At 43.2% G+C, this 22,797-nt stretch overlaps 1 protein-coding gene across 1 annotated transcript in view; it reads left to right on the top strand.

Annotated features, from left to right (window-relative positions):
- DYRK1A (dual specificity tyrosine phosphorylation regulated kinase 1A) overlaps nucleotides 1-22,797 on the top strand; it is a 69,558-nt gene that overhangs the window by 34,712 nt on the left and 12,049 nt on the right. The window contains exon 3 of the mRNA XM_056510678.1: nucleotides 14,373-14,578. Within this exon, the coding sequence (XP_056366653.1) occupies nucleotides 14,373-14,578 (206 nt within the window). The remainder of the gene's footprint in view (nucleotides 1-14,372; nucleotides 14,579-22,797) is intronic.

The raw sequence follows: 22,797 nt of genomic DNA, 5'->3' as shown, positions 1-22,797 counted from the left end.
TGGAGCACAAAAAACAATTCTGTTCTTTCTGGTAAGGCTTTTAAAGTCTTGGAAGGACTTGCTAAAAAGTTGGGCTGCATGGCAGTGGATGAGAATGATGAGTTACGTGGCTCTTGTTGTCTTTTACAAACATCTCAGAGGTGGCAGATCCTGGGCCTGTTTTATATTTTCTTCCCTAAATTCATGGAATCATGGAGTAGTTTGGGTTGGGAGGGACCTTAAAACTCATCCAGTTTCACCCCTGCCATGGGCAGGGACACCTCCCACTGTCCCAGGCTGCTCCAAGCCCCATCCAGCCTGGCCTTGGACACATCCAGGGATCCAGGGGCAGCCACAGCTGCTCTGGGCACCCTAAAGTCCCATTACCTTGAGGGCTGATTGATAACTGCCCTCAGTGTCCTGCTGGGGATAACATGTCTTTGGGGTAACATTCTTTGGGGTAACATTCTTTGGGGTAACATTCTTTGGGGTGACACTTCACACCCCTTCCCACAGCCTGACACAGCCCTCACTCCAGTGAGTTTCACTCATGGCAGGAAGGCACTTCCAGCTCCTTTCCTCTTCTTTCAGTGCCAGGGAAGAGTCAGGCTGTTCAGACTCATCCTCACATGTGTGTGTGTGCAGAGTCCTGCCTGTGACATGGAGCTGGGTGTTCTGTTCCCTGAGAACACTTTTAAAACCTCAGTGCTGAAGCTTTGATGCTCATTGGTACCTAAACTTTTTAATAAAGAGTTTGAGTGTTATTATTCCACTTTTCTTGGCTTGCAGTGACTTCACCCTTGGTGACATGACTTTGTAGGAGGTCGTGGTTCCTTTGCACTGCAGGACAGTTGTGTCTGGTGCCTGTAAATGTGATGCTCACAGTGTCCTCAGGAACTGGGAACATTCCCTGACCAGACCAGGGCACAGTTTGGTTTGAATTAAAAGCCTTTAGGGCTTAGAACATGAACATTTCTGTGAACAGGACTTGGGGTGATCTTTTCCCAGAACAGTTGTTGGCTGAACCCTGAAGAATTCCTATTGTGTTTGGTGTTCAGATCCTGTAAATAATTTTCCATCATCACATTTCCTTGGGAACATCCAAGTCTCTTTGCTCAGGTGGAAATCTTCCACTGCATCTTTCTGGAGGTGAGGAAACCCAAACCCAACACCAAACCATGGCAAATTATCCAGTCAGCTTTTCCTTGGTGTAGTTTAGAGCTCCTTCAGGAAATGCTGGAATGATTTTTTAAAATTTGCACAACTCTGATACTTGGGTAGTGTTGCTCTCATTGTTGTTATTAGTGTAAACAAAACCCCAATTTTCATAGTTAGCTTTAATACCTACTGCTTAGTTTATGCTAGAAACAGTAAAGCCTTAGAAGGAAAAATGCAAGTTACACTTCAAAAATGACTTTCTTAAATCACAGTATTATCCTAAAGAAATAATGACATTTTTTGTTTGTTTTGTGGATGGTTTTTGTTGTTGTGTTTTAAATTTTTAGGGGTTGAAATTTGTTTTACTTGAGAGAAATCAATACAGTTTACAGTGAGCCTCACTTTTGGCATCCCCAGTTTTTGGTGGTTTCCAGCTGCAAGTACAGATTCAACCACACTTAAGTTTTTTTTTCTCCTTAAAAGCTGCTGCTTCAAGGTGAGACAAATCAAAAGAAGTAATTGCTTAAACTTAAAAGTGTGTGTACTAAATATTGGAATTATTACAAAGGCAGGAAATTGGGCTTTCAAATGAGTGCTTTAGAATTGTGAGGTTTGACTGGACTTGTCAACCCTTTGCCTGGATTTATTTCTGATTTTTTTTATTATTTTTTATTTTCTTTGATGAGCACTAAGCTAGATATGGAAATATTGAAACTTTCTACTGGGGAATGTTTTATTGTTCAGTGACTTGAGAACTCTGAGTGGAGTTTGTCAGGACTGGCTTCAGATTCCTGCTGTAAAATGCAGTGGGTGTCAGAATATCAGTTATCAAATCATTGAGAATGCAGCAGAAAAGTGGTTTAGGTACAGTTCACAGCCTGTGAGGATTTTGTGGAATTAATTGTGTTGCTTCCAGGAAACTTTGGAGTGAGGAAAAAAACTGTGTGATATGGATTAATAAGGACAGCATGCTTAAGAGTTTTAAAGTATATTCTGGTTTTTAGGAACTCCATCATAATTTGTGTTATTAATACAAAGCATTCTGAATTTCAATAACTCTATCAGAATTTCTGTTATTAATACAAAGTATTCTGGGTTTTAGGAACTCTGTCAGAATTTGTGTTGTTAGTACAGAGTATCAGAGCAGTTCAGTGTCTTCAAATGCAAAAGAACTGCTCTGTAGTCAAAATTTAAGTGCTATAAATTTCCCTTGGAGTGACATGAACTACTTCAAAATCATCCATGAAATCAGCCAGTGAGGGAATTCCCTGGAATCATCACACCAGCAGCTTCCCCATAATCGAGGTGGAATTTATAATGGTGAATATTTTTTGTAGTTCAGTTTTTCACTTAAAAAGCCTCTGTGTGTGTGTATTGGTCCTTAAAAGTGTGTGGTAGGTTAACAGCAATCTCAAATCCAATCCCAAAAATCCCAAACTGTTCAGCCAGTTTGGGATTAGTAAAGGAAAAAAGACTTTTAGTATCAATAGGGCTGTGCAAACCCTGCAAGTGGAAGGAGGGGCCAGCCCAAATTCTGAAAATACACACTTGCCCACGTGCCAAGTTATTTTATTTTTACAGTTGGTTTTATTTTAAAATTGTCATCACTGTGTTAGATGAAATCCACCTTTATTTATGGTAGACACCAGAGCTGGATGGATGTCACCCAGTGAAATAGTTGGAAAATACATGGGATTATTTAACCAAGTTAAAAAGATTCTGCATCAGTTCCTAACCCTGCCTGTATTCAAACTACAAAAGTACTTTGAGATCCTCCCCCTCTCTCCTGAAAGCTGTTCTCTTTGGTCAGGTATTGAATAATTTATATCATGTGAGACTCTTGCACATGATGTATTCATCCCTTGTTTAGCTCTTACATTCATGGTTTGGCATGCTGGCTGTACATTGATATGGGAGATGCTTCCCATTTTTTCTCTACCAACTGTTTAAATATATCTTGTGCCTCAGTAACTACAAATGGGAAATAGAATAATTCAAGTAATTTCCCTTGATGGGTTTTATGCGTAGGAAAGGATTTCTTTCTTTTTATTTATTTTTTTTTTTTTTTAAATATCTGTTTGTACAAAAGGAGAGCTTTAAATACGATGACAATATTTATGCTAACTTCGTGTTCAGCTGGAAATGCCTGAGCCATCAGGCCAGGAATTGATTTGGGATAAAATATTGGGTGTTTTTCACCTCTCGTGCAGTTTGACATGCTGCCATGTAGCAGGTAATTTATTCCATCTCTAATTAGTTTTGCACTGCAAACTGCAAATTGTGAGTAATGTTCTTTGGAGGAGGGGGAAGGAGGAGGTGCTGCACCAACACGAGGAACTCTCAGTTAAGTGCTGATAAAAGTATTTCCCTGAAAGGACAGGAGCAGCCCAGCCCGAGGATTAGCGCTGCAAAGTCCTGGCCCAGCCCGGATTGCTTGAAAATCTTGTAAGCCCCTGGTCAGGTAACACTGCTGCTGCAGGGGCTGCAGGATGAGCACAGATAAATGCAATAAATCGCTTCAAAAAGCTGCCACGAGATAGAGAATGGGTGTTTGGGGTGGGAGTGCACCCACACTGAGGTAGCTGAGGTGTTTCAGGGCATTCAGAGAGAGAATTCAAGAGTTTCACTGAGGTAGCTGCTGGAGTTTTAGGAGACAGGAAGAGATTTCAGGAGTTCCACTGAGGTAGGTCATGGTGTTTAGGGCACACAGGAGAAATTTCAGGGGTTTCACTGAGGTAGCTGCTGGTGTTTTAGGACATACAGGGAGAGATTTCAGGAGTTTTACTGTGGTAGCTGCTGTAGTTTCAGGCCAATGCAAGGAGAGATTTCAGGAGTTCCACTGAGGTAGCTGCTGTAGTTTTAGGAAAGACAGGGAGAGATTTCAGGAGTTCCACTGAGGTAGCTCCTGGTGTTTCAGAGCAATGCAAGGAGATACTTCAGTAGTTTAACCACTGTTAAAATGCCCACAATGAAGTTGTCGAATAAAGGAGCTGGGACAACTTTTAAGTTCTGTTGGAGCTGCCATTTTGGGCGCTTGGTAAAATCAGATTCCCTCTCCGGCTGTGGGCAGTTGGGCTGTCCTGGGGACCCAGGGAAGAGGGATCATCTCTGTGGCCGTGCCCAGGTGCGCGGCCGGGCTCCGCTGGGTCACCCGGCGGCTCCGGGGCTCCGTGCCGCGTCCCCTGCGCGGCGGCACCTTGTCCCCTGTCCGGTGGCACCTTGGCGGAGCCCCGGAGAACAGGAAGCACCCCCCACCCCCTCGGCAGGTGAGTGACTCGCAGCGGCGCTGGCACATCGCTGCCGGGCTCGGCAAAGTGCAGTAAAACATGCCCGGCATCGCTGCGGCCGCCACGGCGTAGAGACAGGGGACAGTGCTGCTGCTGTGCTGCTGTGCTGCTGCTGCAGGGACAGCCGGGGGCTTCCAGAGTAAGTGTGTCTGTCACTCTTTGCATTTCCAGCCGCCGGTTTTCCACATCCGCATCCCCCCTGCGCGTGGGAAGGGGATCTCCCCAGCAGCCCTGCGAGCGGGGCTGGTCAGTGATGGATTCACGCCGTCACAGGCACTGAGGCACCAATATGCTGACAGATAATATATTTTTTTTTCCCCTTTTTTCTTTAAAGCTTATTTCTCGTAGGATGCTTCAGCTTCGCTCATGTTCAGTCATTAGCGTTAGAAATTTAATTTGCTTAAAATCTGTTGGGGAGGGAGGGTAATAATAATAATAATATTTATAATAATAATAATTATAATAATAATAATAATAATAAAGGATGATGTTGTGTCTTTAGGGTTAAACCCAAACCAGTGAAACATAAATTCAGATCCTTGGGAAAAAGGGGAAGGAAGATGGGAAGGACAGGAGTAGCCTGACACAGTAATTTTAGGAGGTGACCTGCCTAAGGAAGGCAGTGACAGGGAACTTTAGAGCTTTTTAAAGCCCCGGGAAGAATTCCAGCCGGGCTCGCTCCCACCCGGCAGCGTTGGGGGGAATCTTTCGCATCCCAACCCTGGAGAAGGCGTCCCGGAGCCGGGCAAGGCGAAATCCTAACGCGGGCGCGCTTATCCGTAAATCCCGTGTATCATGGCTGCGCCGCCCTGCCCTTGCTGTGGGGGTGAAATGTAGAACATGAGCCTGATCCTCGGGAGATGGAGCTAATTTCGCCCTACACCGCAAAGTGTTAACAGCGCCCGGCGAATGTGACAAAGCTCAATCGCGCTCCTTGTTTATGGAGCCCGCGCCCATTGGCCGCCGCGCGCCAGCTCTGCCCTGGCAACTGCGCGCCCGCATTTGCATAGCGCGCCGCCATTGGCCGGCTCCGCGGCGCTGCGGGCCAATGGCGCGGCGCGGCCCGGGGTGGGCTATGCTAATGAGGCGCTGTTGCTGGGGCGCGCTGCGGCAGCCGCGGCTCGGCTTCCCCCTCACGCGCGGCGCCTGCGCGGTGCGCGCCGCCCTCACGGCGGGCAGCTCCGAGCCCGAGTGCCGAGTCCTGCCGCCTCTCCGCCTGGCTGCTATCCCCCTCTGTGTCTCCTCGTTTCCCCACATATTTTTCTCCTGTTTTTAAAATAAAATGCTTTAAACTAGCCAGCTCCCTGCAGAAAGCACGGCTGTGGAACGCTGACACACTCGCCCATTCTCGCTGTCCGAGAGCAGGATCTGAATCTGATTATTCTTTAAAATAATCTATTTCTGGAACACACTCACCTTTCAAAAATGGTGTATTCACATCACCCCCGACATAAAAACCCCCACACCAAAAACCAAGCCCCTCCTCAGCTGTAAGTTGAGTCCTGTTTTTTTCCTGTCCTAAATATCATTCCTGCCTAAGAATATTGGGGAGTCTGAGCTTAAAATACATTCTGCTGCTTAAATCTGCATCTGTATCTGACCTTTTTTTCCTTTCCCTGCTTTCCCATCCAGCTTTTTCCCCTATTCAGTCATGGAGCACTTTACCTTCTTCAGTCCTGCTCCCCCTCCCTCCCTCTGTCTTCCTTAGTGTCCAAGTCCTGTATTTTCATAACTGTTCACATTCTCTCCTTCCAACTAACTAAAAATTATTGTAATTGTTTAAATATCCATCCCATGCTATTTTTCTTTTTTCCCCCTTCTTTTTAACATAAGTATCAGTGTATATGTGGTTTGATACCACCTGGTATTTGCTAATAATGGTGGGAATTCCTGTCACCAGCAGATTTTTGGTTAAATCTCATTTTTACTGTGGTGGAATTCTAGTTTTTTGACTGTTTTCTAAACCCTTCAGAAAAACTTCAGGTTCAGCAGAGGGGAATTTAGCTTCTCTTGGATAAAGCCAACATTTTCATAGAGAAACTTAGTGATTTCTAGAACCAAAAACTTAGATTTAATAAAAATTGTGTGTACTTGGAGTTTGCTTGAAGCCTTCTGAAGAGTAAGTTTAGAGGTTCTTTTATAGCGTGTTTAGGGGGTAAAATAATGTAAATTTCAACTCTGTGTCACTAAATTTCTGCTCTATTAGATTACTGTGGTTTATAAAAGATTTTTCTCCTTATTTACTGAATTTGACAGAACTTTCTGTTTTCTGTTTGTGGTTTTCACTCAGAACTGAGAGGCAGGTGTGGGTTTTTCAGCAGGATTAAAGATGCAGAGGTAGTTGGAATTAATAATTATTGGAAAACCTGTGTTAGGACTAGAATTCACACTTCAGTCCCTATTTCTGCTTTAAGAGCTGTTGTGTTTGTTTGGTCAAAGGTTGGACTTGATGATCTTGGAGGTCTTTTCCAACATTATTTTTTCTGTGGTTCTTTGAACTTTCACCATGACCATAAAAAAAGTTTATCTCCATTTCCCCCTCTCCTTTATAGTCCCTTTTTTAATGGAGGCTTTTCACTCAAGTAGAAAAATTAGAAACCTTAGAATAATTGCATAAAATCATAAATTGTCATGAATTTGTAGGGGGAGAGAAAAAAGAAGCCTCAGAACCTCAACCTTGGCACATTTTCAAGAGCATCAGTGACCTCTGGAAAAGGAGGATTTGGATAATTTTTATTTGTCAGTTTTAAAGCAAATGTTAGGCTCCTCTTGAAATACAGGTTATTAAACATTCAGTAATAAAGTATTGACTGCTGAGATGCTGCTTCACTCACTCATTTGTCATTAAATAAATAAATACACGCTGGGGTGAGTCACCAGCCACAGTACTTGGGTTTGACCAGTACTCCTGAGGGGTTGGACAGAATCCCAGTGTGGCAGGAAAACTTGGGAAGAACCTGAACTGTGTTAGAGAAGGGGAAAACCTTCACTGCTAACTCTGGTGGTGTGTGTACAGTTGTTTCCTCTCTAAATCCTGGGATATCCTCTCTTGGAGGATCACATGAGGGCAGCACGTCAAAAAGGAGCTTTTTTTACCTAACCTGTAAAGCTGCTCTTCTGTGGAGCTCTGCAAAACAGAGATTTACCTGCTAGGATGTGTTCCTTGTCTTTGCAAAGTCCCCAGTGTACAAAAACTTAAATTATGGAGCCCTTTTTGTGTTTATCCCATGTCTCGCCGTTTTTCTGCAGAACAGGAGAAAATCCAGAATTCTACAGAAGGAAATGATTGTTTGTGAATTCCAAGGATGCAAAAACAATGAGCAGTCTATAGAATATATATGCAGGCAGGAATAATTTTATTTGGAGCACAGTCTGAAGAGTGGCAAGGGATATTATGTTAAACACAATGCAAATAAAAAGATCTATTGTATGGCCACCTATTCAGTGAGCACTGCTTCCATTCTGCCCCCTAAAACAAACAGGGCATTCATGGAGCTAAACAGAATCATAACTTATTGACATGGAGGCACAGAATTAAAGCTGGGGAAGGATTCTGAGCTTTCCTAATTTCTGGGCACAGTTCTCTTCATTTTAGTGCATTTTCAGTCCATTCAGGCCTTTGTAGGCCTGTCCCTGTTTCCTTATGGAATTCCAGGTGGTTTTTTAGCTGCTTCACCAGGGCAGAAATGGAAAAGCAGAGGTCTCACAGAGCTTAATTTGGACTTTGAAAGTTCAGAGTGCTTGTGTTTCCTGTAAGTTTTAGCTGAGAATTTTGGCAATCTTGGGCTTCATTTATTAAAAAAAAGTGGTTTCACTTTTCACAACATTTTCTCAGTTCTAAGATTCTCCAGAGTGTACTCAAAGTCATATTTATAAGTTAATGAAACACAGATTTATATACTGTGTTGCCAGTGGATTAAATGAGTTTTAGAAACTTCTTTCTCTTGTAGTGGCAGAATTACAATGAACAGCAGCGTTCAGTCCTTCTGGTACCAGAATTCTGAAGCAGCCTTCTTTTTTTTTAATTGGAAAATATTTCCCACAGTCTTCCCCTGTGACAGGTCTGAGCCCCAGTTTTTGTGCAGGAAAGGGAATTGGTGTCCTCAGATTGTACAAAAGCCACAGACCACAAGTCCTGCCCAGCATCCACCTCCTGCTGCAGCTCATCCAGGGGAGGAACTGGCCAAGACAGGCTCAGCAGTGGCAGAACAGTTCATGAACCTGCTCTTGGCCTACTTTCACTCCAGGCTGGGAAGAGATGGCACCCAGGGGTTTGCTGTGACCTCCCTGCAGCCCTGGCCAGTGGTAAGAGCAGGGGGAATCCGTGCTGCCCATGAATGGGGCTGGAGAGCAGGCTTGTTTCTAAGTTTAGGGCTCCATTCTGCTGGGAGGGAAAGCAGAGTTTGGCATTTCTGTACAGGGAAGTTGGCTGAATAGTTATTGTAGGGTAACTTCTGGAGCAGCCATTCTTAAAAAATTCCCCCACAATAATAAAGTTCCTCCAGAGGAGGAACTGGTGTGGGATATTTATAACAGGATTGTTCTCCAGTAGCTGCTGCAGGTAATTTCCCTTTGTTCCCTGAGTTCTCTCAGCTTTTGCCTGGGTTCTCTCAACTTTTCCCACTCCAGACCAAGCAGAGTGAGGTCTCTGTACCCCATGTTCTCATGCAGTCACTCCAAACCCCCTGCACAGGGACAATGGGCAGAGCAGGGCTGCAGAAGTTCACTCAGAGTTCAGGCTGGCATTTGCTTATTGCCTGGAAGATGATTGTTCCAAACTCTCCAGTCCCCTATGGCTGAGATTGGTGATGCTCTGGCAGAACTCTGGTAGGTCCAGCTCATCTTCAGGGTCGATTTATTGGAACAGAGAGTTCTCAGATACAAGAGCTTGTTGCTGATTGCTCCCTGTCTGTTTTAGGGTGTGCTGATACACCTCAGAGGTGGTTGGGTATTACAGCAGGGATCTGGCTCCCTTTTCCAGACACTCTTGAACAGCTGAGCTGTCACAATGCTCATGGATGCTGAGAGCTTTTCCAAGCAGAGATTTTGAAAAACAAAGTCGACCAGAACTCTGCAAAACAATTAACTTTGCAGAAAAAAAAAAATCTTCTGTGAAGGAAGAGGGTTGTGCAGTTCCTCAGCTAACACAGGATTTTCCTAGAGTGGACATTGGGCTGCTTTCTCAACACTAATTTAAACACAGAAAAAAGCAACAAGAAGCTCTTGCCTTCACCTGTGGTGGCTTAGCAGGGATTGGAAATAAAGAGATTGAAAGTCTGAACATGTCCTGCACAGTAAGAACTGTGCTTGTTCTGTGGTGTGACCCCACAAGCTCTTGAACTCTCAGTGCAGGAAGGAGAACACCCTTTGTGGGAACGAGACGCTTCACACTTTTATTTTCTTGTCGTGTTTTCTGGCAGGTTCTCACTCAGCTGCCAGGATATCCCTGAGAGGGAACAGAGGGAATATCTGCACATGGCTGAACAGCCCAAACATGGAAAATGAGGCTGGAAGAGGAGGGAGAGGTGGGGAAAGAAGCTCAAAACATTTTGGGTCAGAGCAATGATCTAAGGAGGGAAAATGATGAAGGAAAGGAAGAAAAGTTCTAGCAAGGCAAAGAGAATGAAAAATGAATTGTGCAGAGGAAGTTTCACACTGCAGCCTGAGATCATGGATTATCTTAATCCCACCCCCTGCCATGAGCAGGGACACCTCCCACTATCCCAGGTTGCTCCAACATGGCATTGGATGCTTCCCAGCTTGGGGAATTCCTGCATTTAAACTTTCAGAAGTATGAAATAAATGCTGATGGGACTTTCACTGCTTTTACCTGCTTTATCTCACACAACAATCCTCAGGCAGGGAAGTGTTTTTAAGGCTATTGCAAAGGTTCTGTTATCAGCAAGATCACTCCTTGTCATGTTATGGAACCTGGATCTGCTGCTGCACTTGGGAGATGCTTCTGTCAGTCCTGAAGGCAGATCTGCATCACTCACAGGGTCCAGACTGTCACAATGGTCCTTTCTGGGGGCTAATTTTTAGTTGGGACATGAGAAGTAGGAAGATGTATTAAGGAAAAGTCACTTTTTAATGCTCTAATGGATTTTGTCTTACTTTGCCTCCATTTTTATCTTTCACTGTGGATACACCTCAGTAGAACACTTAGGTAGAAGTGTGACCATGGGATAAGGAGTCACAAAGATACCTTGAGAAGCAAAGTAGATCTTTGAGCAGAGCTGGATGACAGGAGTGCAAAGAAACCTTGGAATTACTGTTGGGATTTTCAGGTGCAGTCCCACCCAACAGAGCAGCTACTCAAACAACTCCTAATCCAGAGAGATATCTCACTTTGTGCTGCTTTTTATAGTACAGAAATATGGAAACATTGAGGCTGGAGGAGACCTTTGGACCAACCAGTCCTGTGGCCAGTTGGGCTTTGGCTTTTTGGGAAAAATCCACTGATTTTTTCTGGATTGATGATCCACCTGCAGCTCTTCCCCATTATCCAATGAGTATTTGTGCCTCACTGTAGCTGAAAGGAGAGGGCCAGAGATGTGTTTTACCACCAAAAATACTTTTTTTTGAGAGGAGATTTAGTGTCTAAATGAGTTATGTGGACTGATGTCAAAATGGGAATTGCACGATCACAAATGGATGAGGTTAGAAATTTAATCTGCATTGATTTTTATAAAAATCTGTGCAAAAATTTATACAAACTTTTCCAATGTTACACCAATTGCAGTTCATTTATAGACTCCAATCTCAAATATTTATGCCTGGAATTAATAATTTCTCTGTTGCTTGGAAAAATCATGAAATCACAGAATGGTTTGGGTTGAAAGGGACCTTAAAATCCTCCAGTCCTACCCCCTGCCATGGACAGGGATAACTTCCACTATCTCAGGGCCTCATCCAGCCTGACCTTGGGATGGGGAGTCCCAAAAATCCATTAAAGAAAGTCCATTTAAAACACAACTATTTTGAATGACAAAAGTATTTTCCATCCTCACCAAATAAATAAATAAATATATTACTGAACTTCTTCCACTATGTTGAGATGATGCTTTAAGAAAGAAACCTTCATCTTTTAAGAGGGAATCCATTTTTGCAGTGTGTCTATTTTCAGAGAGTTCTGAGCTGTGAGCCTCTTTTGAGTGCAAATACACATCAAGGTGGGTATTTTTATGCCTCCCCTGAACTAACATTAGGTAAGGCCTATTTGTAAGAGAATTCTACCCACTCCAAATCCATAATCTTTTCCCTTAATGGGCTTCATGCTTAGAGATCCTGGCATATGTTTTGGGGTTTTTCCCTTGGTTTTCTTCCCAAGGTGCTTTCCAAGGTGTGATCACTTGAACTCACAGTGATTAAAAAGGAAAAGTGATGACTGACTGCACCTTGTTCACAGATATTTCTGTCCTGTGGAAGTGCTGGATGTGCTGTGGGAGCAAGTGCCAGTAGATCTTAGTCCTGCCCTGGTGGTCAGCAGATCCCTGATTTTTTGGAGCTCTCCAGATGAGCCAAAAACCAATCTCAGAGTCACCAGAGGCTTTGTGAGCCTCAATTAATGGCTGTGCACAAATGTCCCTGTTTCTGGAGCGACTCCTCGACCTAAAACTAAAGGAGGTCAAGATTTCTATTCTAACCAGTCCTTCCTTCCCCCCTCCTTCCTTCCTGGCGTGCCACTGAGTGTTTCTAGGAGTGTTCTCTTGGGATGGGAGTGCAGGTGTCAGGGGCAGAGTCTGGGATGTGCCAAGGGCAGGATTCCATCAGCTGAGCCTGCCTTGTTTGTGCTGGTGGCCAGCACAGGGCTGTGAGCAGTCCCAGGGACAGTTGGAAAGAAGGAATTAATTAAGGAATTCCTTCCTGCTCATCCTTGTGCTTGCAGCTCCCAAACCTCTGACCCAGATGTTGCTGACGTGGGTGAGGTCAGTCCCATTTCAGAGATGACTCAAGTGCTTTTCCATTTAGGATGGGAGCACAGGGATGAGTTGGCCAATTCCCATCCATCTCCTTGTCATCCTCCACGTCATCAGACTGCTCAGGCTCTGATCTTGTCCCTTTGTCTGAGATTTGCTGTGGAACCATTTGTGTTTCTGGTTTAAGAAGGTTTTTGTTGGACACAGTTTGGATTCCTGGTATCACATTTGGGGTCGGACTCCCCTCCAAGCCAATAGGGATCTCTTTGTCAGTCACAAACAGCAAATCTCAAAAACACTTTAAACTGAAAAATTAAAATTCATGGATTTGGGTGCAGGTGGACTTGGGAGGGAAGGGTCTATAAGCATTTGGAAGCTGAAAGTTTGAAGCCAAACCAAAACATCAAATTACAACTGTTGTTTTGTGAGATAATTATACTTTTAACACTCTTCTACTTTTTTTTTTTACTTTATTTTCAATGTGTGTAGTGCATGACTCAGTCTGTCCTCAGATTTGTTGTGATTTTTGGCGTGTCAGAAGATCCTATGAAGTAAATGAGAACCCCCATGGTGCCAGAATTTTTGGGTTTATATATTTGAGCTTTCTGCTTTTTTAGGAACACATGGAAGGGCAGAATTTTTTAAAATAAAATTTGTTTTTATTAAGTTATGTAATTGGCAGGTATCTCTATTGGAAACCTATGGCCTGGGGTAAGAAAATACAAGATTGAAACCTTTGAAAGTAACTGGCTCTACACTTTAGAATTAGTGGTATTTTTGACTCTCTGATTTAAATATTGTTTTGACTTTTACTTCAGTCACCATGATGTTGCTAAGTGAGATTATGATTTTTTTCAGGTTAAGCAGAACCTCAGAAATTAAAAAGAGCAAAAAGTAGAGATACTGGATGATGTCTTACATATGTTCAGCCATTCTTACAGGAGTGTTCAGTGAATCTTGAAAAGGAAATGTTCACTAAATCCACCAAGTTGTAGAGATGAAAGATTAACTCTGATTCTCAGTTTTTAATGGATATTTTGTGGAAGGGTTAACAGTAATTTTTCTGTGCAGTGTTAACTTAAAATGGTCAATATTTTAATATAATCAGTGCAAAAAGGTGTTTGATTTCATCCATGCAGTTTCTCCATTGCCGGAGGTGTTGAGTCAATGGTGCAGTATATGTTTTAATATTTTAATTTTCTTTTGATAGAGTAATTCTTAAGAAAGCCAAATCTTGTCTGTACTCATCTACTGTGTTCTACTGCTTGTATTTTCTTGCAAGGTTTGCACTGTAAAGGAAGTGGGGATTTCCCTTTGCTGGTCAGGTGCTTGGCTGTTTAACACCTTCCTTCTAAATTTAATCTTTAGTGATAATTTTGCTTTCAGGTTGCAGCTGCTCTTTGTTTGCTGAGCTTTGTAGGGAGGCATAAACATACAGGACAAGGAATCAGGGATTCACAGAATCACCAGGGTTGGAAGAGCCCTTTGGGATCATCCCAGTCCCACCATTATCACCCCTAAACCTTATTCCCAAACAAAGATGAGCTGCTGAGGCTGGACACTGGATTTTCCTTTGGTGCAGTCAGTCCAGGAGTTGCTGGGAGAAACCCTGAAAGGCAGAACTTGTGTGTTTTTCTGGCTTTTGTGGAACCCATGCACAAAATTTGGAATAACCCTTGTGAAATTCTGACTGAGTTACGACAGCCAGGTGGAGATGTGAAAAGGGATGCTCAGGATGAGAGTCCCAGAATGGTTTGGGTTGGAAGGGACCTTTCAAGATCTTCTGGTGGTCAGAAGACCAGGTTGCTGCAGCCTGGCCTTGGACACTTCCAGGGATCCAGGGGCAGCCACAGCTTCCCTGGGAATTCTGTGCCAGGGAACAATTCCTGCCCTGCAGATAACCTTTCCCTGAGGACGATGCTGGGATCACTCCCTATGGAATCCCCACTGGGATCCAGTGAGCTCCACTCTGAACACAGGGCAAGATTCCCAACCCATCAGCTGCTTCACCCTCCCCTTGTCTTTGCAGGAGGAGAGACTTCAGCATGCAAACCTTCATCTGTTCGGCTTGCACCATCGTTTTCATTCCATGCTGCTGGCCTTCAGATGGCTGGACAGATGTCCCATTCTCATCAGCAGTACAGTGACCGGCGGCAGCAGAACATCAGCGACCAGCAGGTCTCGGCCCTGTCCTACGCGGAGCAGCTGGAGCAGCCCCTCCCCCTGACCAACCAGGTACAGCCCTGCTGCACTGGGCTGGGGTAACTGGGCTGGGAGGGACTGACAGGTGGCTGCTACCTGTGCCACTTCCACTGCCCCAGTGTCCAACCTGGAACTGAACATGCCAGGGATCCAGCGGCAGCCACAGCTGCTCTGGCAATTCCATCCCAGGGAACAATTCCTAATTCCCAATAACCCATCTAACCCTGCCCTCCTTCAGTTTAAGGTCATTCCCCTGTGTCCTGTCATTCTAAATCCTTGTGAAATGTCCCTCTCTATCCCTGTACTGTGCAACCATAAATTACAGCATCAGGGCATTTATTCTTGTAGGGTTTTTTGGGTTTTTTTTAACTAATTAACTCCCAACTCTGTAAGGATGGGGTTAATATACAACAATATATTAACAGTATACTGTTATGAACAATATATGAACAATGCTTCAGAATATTTTATATATATATATATCTAGAAATATATATATACACACCATACTGTATATATATATATATATATAGTATATAGTATATAGTATATAGTATATAGTATATAGTATATAGTATATATGTAATATGTAATATGTATTATATACTGTATATATAATACTGTATTTTATATATTAATCTTACTATATTATATATACTATATGTATACTGTATATACTTATGTACTATATATACTTACATATACTATATAGTATATACAAAGTATATATATACAGTATATATATAGTACATGCAAAATATATACTATAACTTCAGAAAAAGTTTTTGAAGTTGTTTCTAAACTTCTGGAATTATATAATTTACAGCCATAAATTAGAGGATCAGGGCATTTATTCTTGCAGAGTTGTTTTTTTTTAAACTAAGTAACTCCCAACTCTATAAGGATGGAGTTACAGTATATTTCAAAATATTTTCATTATATATATGTGTGTGTATATCTATATATATGTATACATATATACTCACATATATGTGTATATACATATACATAATGTATATATGTGTGTATATATATATATACACTGTATGTGTATATATACTATAACTTCAAAAAAAGTTTTTGAAATTGTTTCTAAACTTCTGGAATGTATTTATTATGATTTTTCTACTTGTAACTTTTTTTTTTTTTAAATAAGGGGAGAGAACGATTGGCCAAGTAGAGAATTGTGAAAAGCTCTTTTAAAAATAATAACTATATTTTAAATTTTTGTGCTGTTTATTAGCATCTGATTGCTTTATTACTTATTCTAATGGACAGTTTTGCAATGCAGAGTCACTGCTTGGTGTATTTGGAATACAGAAGTTTGCACAAAATATATTTTATTTGAGTAGGTAGGACTGCTGAAAGAGCTCCCTCACTCAGTGTGCAGGAGCCACAGGAGCTGCTGTTGCTCTGGATAAGTGGGAATTCTGTTGGTTTTTAAAAATTCCACAGCCCAGTTGTGGAAACATAAGGGCAGATGGGTTCCTGCAAAGCCTGTAAGTCAGAACTTGAAAATGTGGTGCAGACTGGTGAGGAATGTTTCACTGAAGAGAATGGAGATGAAGTGTGTTTGCTGCTCAGGATGTTTCAGGTGGAAAAGTCTCCAGAACCATGAAGAGATGTTTTGGTGCTGAGGGAAGATACTTTTGCAGGAGTAGGAAATGTTTAGAGGGGACCCTATAAAAGTAACTTCTTTGGGTGCCCCAAAATACCCCAGTTGGGTGCCCTAAAACTAACAGGGTGCCCTAAAATAACTTCTTTGCATGCCCTAATAATACATTCTTTGGGTGCCCCAAACACCTTTTTTGGGTGCCCCAAAACACCCCTTTACGTGCCCTAAAACTTCTTTGGGCACCTTAAAAATAACTCATTTAGGGACCCTAAAATAACCTCTTTGGGTGCCCTAAAACACCCTGTTTGGGTGCCCTAAAAGTATCATTGGGTGCCCAATCACCCCATTTGGGTGTCCTACAACATTTTTTGGTACATTAAAAGTAACTCAGCTAGCCTAAAAATAACTTTTTTGTGTGCCCTGAACCACCCCATTTGTTTGCTCTAAAACTTCTTTGGGTACCCTAAAAGTAACTCATTTAGGGACCATGAAATTAACTAATTTAGCTACCCTAAAAATTACTTCTTTGGGTTCCCCAAACCATCCCATTTGGGTGCCTTAGAACTTCTTTGGGTGCCCTTAAAGTAACTCATTCAGGGACTCTAAAAGTAACTGAGGTGCCCTAAAAAGAACTTCTCTGGGGGCCCTAAAAGTAACTCATGTAGGGACTCTGAAAGAACCTCTTTGGGTACCCTAAAACACCTTCTTTGGGGGCCCTAAAAGTAACTTTGGGTGCCCCAAACATCCCATTTGGGTGCCCTAAAACTTCTTTGGGTACCCTAAAAGTAAATCCTTTAGGGACCCTAAAAATTACTTCTTTGGGTGCTCTATAACACCACATTTGAGTGGCATAAAACTTCTTTGGGTGCCCTAAAAGGAACTCATTTAGGGACCCTAAAAACTCATTTAGGTACCCTAAAAATAACTTCTTTGGGTGCTCTAAAACACCCAGTTTGGGTGCCCTAAAAATAACTTCTTTGGGTGCCCCAAACACCCCATTTGAGTACCCTAAAACTTCTTTGGGTGCCCTAAATGTAACTCATTTAGGGACTCTACAAATAACTTCTTTGGGTGCCCTAAAACACCCAGTTTGGGTGCCCTAAAAGTAACTTCTTTGGGTGCCCTAGAACTTCCTTGGGTACCTTAAAAGTAACTCATTTAGGGACCCTAAAAGTAACTCAGGTACCCTAAAAAGAACTTCTTTGGGTGCCCTGAAAGTAACTTTTTTGGTTGGAACAAACACCCTATTTGGGCACCCTAAAACTTCTTTGGATACCCTAAAAGTAACTTAGATACCCTAAAAAGAACTTCTTTGGGTGCTCTATGACACCACATTTGGGTGCCCTAAAACTTCTTTGGGTACTCTAAAAACTCCTTTAGGTACCCTAAAATAACTTTTTGGGTGCCCCAAACCCCTTTTGCTGCGGGGGAAGTTCCCGTTTGCTGTGCGCGGCCCCTTGGCGGCCGTTCCCGGTGCTCGGAGCAGCCGCGGCTCGGGAGATGGGGATTGGGGAAATGGGGATTTGTCCCGGTTCGGGAGATGGGGATTTGTCCCGGTTCGGGAGATGGGGATTTGTCCCGGTTGGGGAGATGGGGATTTGTCCCGGTCGGGAGATGGGGATTTGTCCCGGTCGGGGAAATGGGGATTTGCCCCGGTTCAGGAAATGGGGATTTGCCCCGGTTCAGGAAATGGGGATTTGCCCCGGGTCGGGAGATGGGGATTTGCCCCGGGTCGGGAGATGGGGATTTGCCCCGGTTCAGGAAATGGGGATTTGCCCCGGTTGGGGAAATGGGGATTTGCCCCGGTTGGGAAATGGGGATTTGCCCCGGTTCGGGAGATGGGGATTTGCCCGGGTCGGGAGATGGGGATTTGCCCCGGTTGGGGAAATGGGGATTTGTCCCGGTTCGGGAGATGGGGATTTGCCCCGGTTGGGGAAATGGGGATTTGCCCCGGTTCGGGAGATGGGGATTTGCCCCGGTTCGGGAGATGGGGATTTGCCCCGGTTGGGGAAATGGGGATTTGCCCCGGTTCGGGGAGATGGGGATTTGCCCCGGTTGGGGAAATGGGGATTTGTCCCGGTTCGGGGAGATGGGGATTTGCCCCGGTTCGGGAGATGGGGATTTGCCCGGGTCGGGAGATCGGGATTTGCCCGGGTCGGGAGATGGGGATTTGCCCCGGTTCGGGAGATGGGGATTTGTCCCGGTTGGGGAAATGGGGATTTGCCCCGGTTCGGGAAATGGGGATTTGCCCCGGTTGGGGAGATGGGGATTTGCCCCGGTTCAGGAAATGGGGATTTGCCCCGGTTGGGGAGATGGGGATTTGTCCCGGTTCGGGAGATGGGGATTTGTCCCGGTTGGGGAAATGGGGATTTGCCCCGGTTCGGGAGATGGGGATTTGCCCGGGTCGGGAGATGGGGATTTGCCCGGGTCGGGAGATGGGGATTTGCCCCGGTTCGGGAGATGGGGATTTGCCCCGGTTCGGGAGATGGGGATTTGTCCCGGTTGGGGAAATGGGGATTTGCCCCGGTTGGGGAGATGGGGATTTGCCCCGGTTGGGGAAATGGGGATTTGCCCGGTTCGGGAGATGGGGATTTGCCCCGGTTGGGGAAATGGGGATTTGTCCCGGTTCGGGGAGATGGGGATTTGTCCCGGTTCGGGAGATGGGGATTTTCCCAGTCCGGTATTCCAGCACAGCCTTTCCGAGCTGCAGCCCTTGGCCGCCGTTCCCGGTGCTCGGAGCAGCCCCGGTTCGGGAAATGGGGATTTTCCCAGGCCGGGATTCCAGCAGAGCCTTTCCCGAGCCGCAGCCCCCCTCTGCCGGCAGAGCCGCGCTGCTGCTGCTGCTGCTGCGGGAAAGCTCCTCCCAAAATCCAGCCTTGCCTCCAGCTCCCCGAGCTGCAGCAAGTACCTGCTGATGCTCCTGCAGCTTATTTTTCTGTCTTTGCTGCAGACTTGTTTTAATGGAGTGGTTCAGGTTCCTGGAATTATTTTAATGTGAATTTATTGCTTTCATTCCTGCTTGCATTTGGGTTTGTAGAGCCTTGCAGGGCATATCCTGGTATTTAGGGAGTCATTCACAGCTGCAGATTAAAGGTTAGGAAACAATAATAACAATTTATATTACATTTATATAAATCTAGGTATTTATATTGCATGTAAATAGTATAAATAATCACATATAAGTTGCTCTTAAAAGATTATTTACATAATTTTCTCTTGCATTTATTGCTTTCTGGCTGTGGTCCCCAAACCCATCACTGACAAGGATCAAAGAATTCAGATACTCCAAGACCAGCCAGATTGTTTTGTTGTTCACTTACTTATGAGGTTTTAAATTACAGTTAAAAACTTCCAGCTCTGTCTTTTTAATTTTTTTTTTCCTTCAGGAGTTATTTTTTAAGGCTTTTATTTCCCAAATAGTTCGGGCAGGACGGGGTCCTGCTCTTGGCTGTGGCTTTTAAGTTGTCACAACTTCAAAGGTTTTTTTTTTTTTTTTTTTGCTGCTCTGTTTATCTCACGGATGCTCAGATTGCCTGGAACTCTTTTCATTTAATTACAAAATTATTGGGAAATTGATTTACCTGATGAAGGAGCTGAGGTGAGATTTTGGTAACAAATTGCAGCAGTTCAGCTTCCATGGAACAGCTGGAATGGGAAGGTCAGGGTGGCTGTTCATCACCTTTTTATCTCTGTTAAGATCACTGTGCATAATTCAGGGTTTTACTGGCCAGATCTTGGCCAGAGGTTTTATTGATCACATCAAGATCATTGCCAAGTTCATGCTGCAGCACCCATTTCAAAATCTTAATTCAGATATTCCCACTACCTGATCAACATTTTGTTAATGATGGTTTAACTTCAGCAGTCTCTGTCATCAGTGTGACCATGCAGGTCAATTAAACAGTTACACTTGGAATTCTTGCTAAAAGTTGCCCTGACACAATGAAATCTTCATTATTTATTCTGTTTGTGAAGTGCAATGTGTGCTATACACAAGCTGAATTTATCTTTTTTTTTCTTCCTTGTTTTAATGAATGTAGATGGTGGTGGATCTTTCTTTTTTTTTAAAAAAAAAGGCTGAATTAAAGCTTCCCATAAAGAGCTTAGATTTCTCCATAATCAAAATAAAAATAATTTGAAAAAGAACAATGCTGTCTGTTTGGACAAAAAAGAAAATTTCCATAGAGAAATGAGTTGTGTGTTCTATCCCCAAAGGCTGTGAGTTCAAACAGCACACCTGAGTTAAATGTCACAGTTCCCATAAAATGTGCATTGTCACCAGTGTGTTGAGGACATATAAATGGGGCCTTTTTTGTGGCTATTTCCTTATTTCCAATTTATAATTGTAATTAAAGTAGTTTCTTATCTCTCCAACCTGAGATGCAGCATCTCTTTGATTTGTGTCCTGGTTTTAGGGAGTTCTGAGATTGCAGTGTTGCTGTCTGGCCACCAGATAGAGACTGGAGCTTGTGAAATGGGAACTTTCCTTTCCTTTCCTTTCCTTTCCTTTCCTTTCCTTTCCTTTCCTTTCCTTTCCTTTCCTTTCCTTTCCTTTCCTTTCCTTTCCTTTCCTTTCCTTTCCTTTCCTTTCCTTTCCTTTCCTTTCCTTTCCTTTCCTTTCCTTTCCTTTCCTTTCCTTTCCTTTCCTTTCCTTTCCTTTCCTTTCCTTTCCTTTCCTTTCCTTTCCTTTCCTTTCCTTTCCTTTCCTTTCCTTTCCTTTCCTTTCCTTTCCTTTCCTTTCCTTTCCTTTCCTTTCCTTTCCTTTCCTTTCCTTTCCTTTCCTTTCCTTTCCTTTCCTTTCCTTTCCTTTCCTTTCCTTTCCTTTCCTTTCCTTTCCTTTCCTTTCCTTTCCTTTCCTTTCCTTTCCTTTCCTTTCCTTTCCTTTCCTTTCCTTTCCTTTCCTTTCCTTTCCTTTCCTTTCCTTTCCTTTCCTTTCCTTTCCTTTCCTTTCCTTTCCTTTCCTTTCCTTTCCTTTCCTTTCCTTTCCTTTCCTTTCCTTTCCTTTCCTTTCCTTTCCTTTCCTTTCCTTTCCTTTCCTTTCCTTTCCTTTCCTTTCCTTTCCTTTCCTTTCCTTTCCTTTCCTTTCCTTTCCTTTCCTTTCCTTTCCTTTCCCCTTTCCTTTCCCCTTTCCCCTTTCCCCTTTCCCCTTTCCCCTTTCCCCTTTCCCCTTTCCCCTTTCCCCTTTCCCCTTTCCCCTTTCCCCTTTCCCCCCTTTTTTCTCTTCTTTTCCCTTTTTTTTTTGGTGACTGAGCATTCCTTGAATCCAAGACAGAAATCAGAATAACCCCAATAATAAACAATCAGAATAAACCTAACAATAAAGAATTGAAGAGTTTTGTATAAATTTGATAATAACTTTGTTCCATGGTCTTCCATTATCAGGAAAAAAAGAATGTCTCTTGGAAAAAGAAGGGAATATTACAAATTTCACAATATAAAAGTTTGAGGAAAAAAATTCAACCCAAAACTTTATGAGCCATGGGGAGCAAAATAGAACCTGTGGAAAAGTTCATACAGGTTCAAGAGTGTGCTCAGAAATGTGTGAATGTCAAAATGTCCCTTTAAAATAAGGGACTGGCTGCAGTATCCTGCAAAATTTAAATTATTTACAATTTTTGGATGGTGATAGATCATATTTTTTTCACCAGGCTTTTTCAGAGTGGAAATTAGATCTCTATTTTTGAAGTAAGCAAGCAAATTTGACTTATAAGTTAGAAAATAATCATGAAGACTTGTCATACAAACTCCCTTACCAAATTAGAGGAATTTTTTTTTGGGAATAGTTGGTCTGATCTATGAAATTCTTCCAGATTGAGACTTTTCCCTCAAAATCAAGTCCCTGTGCTGATCATCCAGCCCAGGACACAGACTGGGCCCTGCCAAAATCCCTGATATTCCTCTGCCACAGCCAGCAAAACCCACCAACATCCCATATTCCAATACCTTCTTCCAGTCAGAATGAAGGAATTTGAAGGAAATATTTGAATTTGAAGATGCTTTAACAGTGACAGCTGCATCAGGACTTGCTGCTGCTTAGTGGGAGAGAACCAAAAAATCCCCTTTAGGTGGGGTTTGTTTCATGGGCTACATTTGTTTGCCAGATGAAAGGAAGAACCAAACATGTTTTGTAATAGTTTGTTTGAGAAACTTTCAAACAGTTTCCTGAGTTTACAAAGTGCTTGTACTTGTAATAAAATAGAATTAATGTCTTTTCTCCTGCCCACACAGGAGGAGAATGAGAGTTTGGCTTCCTAGGGTGGTCCCTCCAGTACCTCAGTGCAGGTCCAGCTTCAGAAGCACAAACTCTCTATAACTTCTTTTTTGGGTCACTTTGATGTGATTCTTTTTTTTTTTATTATTTGTACAGCAACCATTATAAGTATTATATTAGACTTGGTAATGGCAAACTCTCTTCAGTCACAGAAAGTGATTTCTGCTTTTTCAAGTTCATATCACAGAATTGCAGGATCATTGAGGTTTGGAAAGATCTCCAAGATGAATCCCAGCTGTGCCCAGATGTGCCCAATGCCCACCTTGTCCCCAGCCCAGAGCACTGAGTGCCACCTCCAGGCTTTCCTTGGACACCTCCACTTAATAGCTCATTTATTAGTTCAGTAATACTGATGGAAAATATAAA

The sequence above is a fragment of the Oenanthe melanoleuca genome, chromosome 1, assembly GCF_029582105.1.
Source record: "Oenanthe melanoleuca isolate GR-GAL-2019-014 chromosome 1, OMel1.0, whole genome shotgun sequence".
Taxonomy (NCBI): Eukaryota; Metazoa; Chordata; class Aves; order Passeriformes; family Muscicapidae; genus Oenanthe; species Oenanthe melanoleuca.
This window is presented reverse-complemented; position numbering and strand designations above follow the sequence as displayed.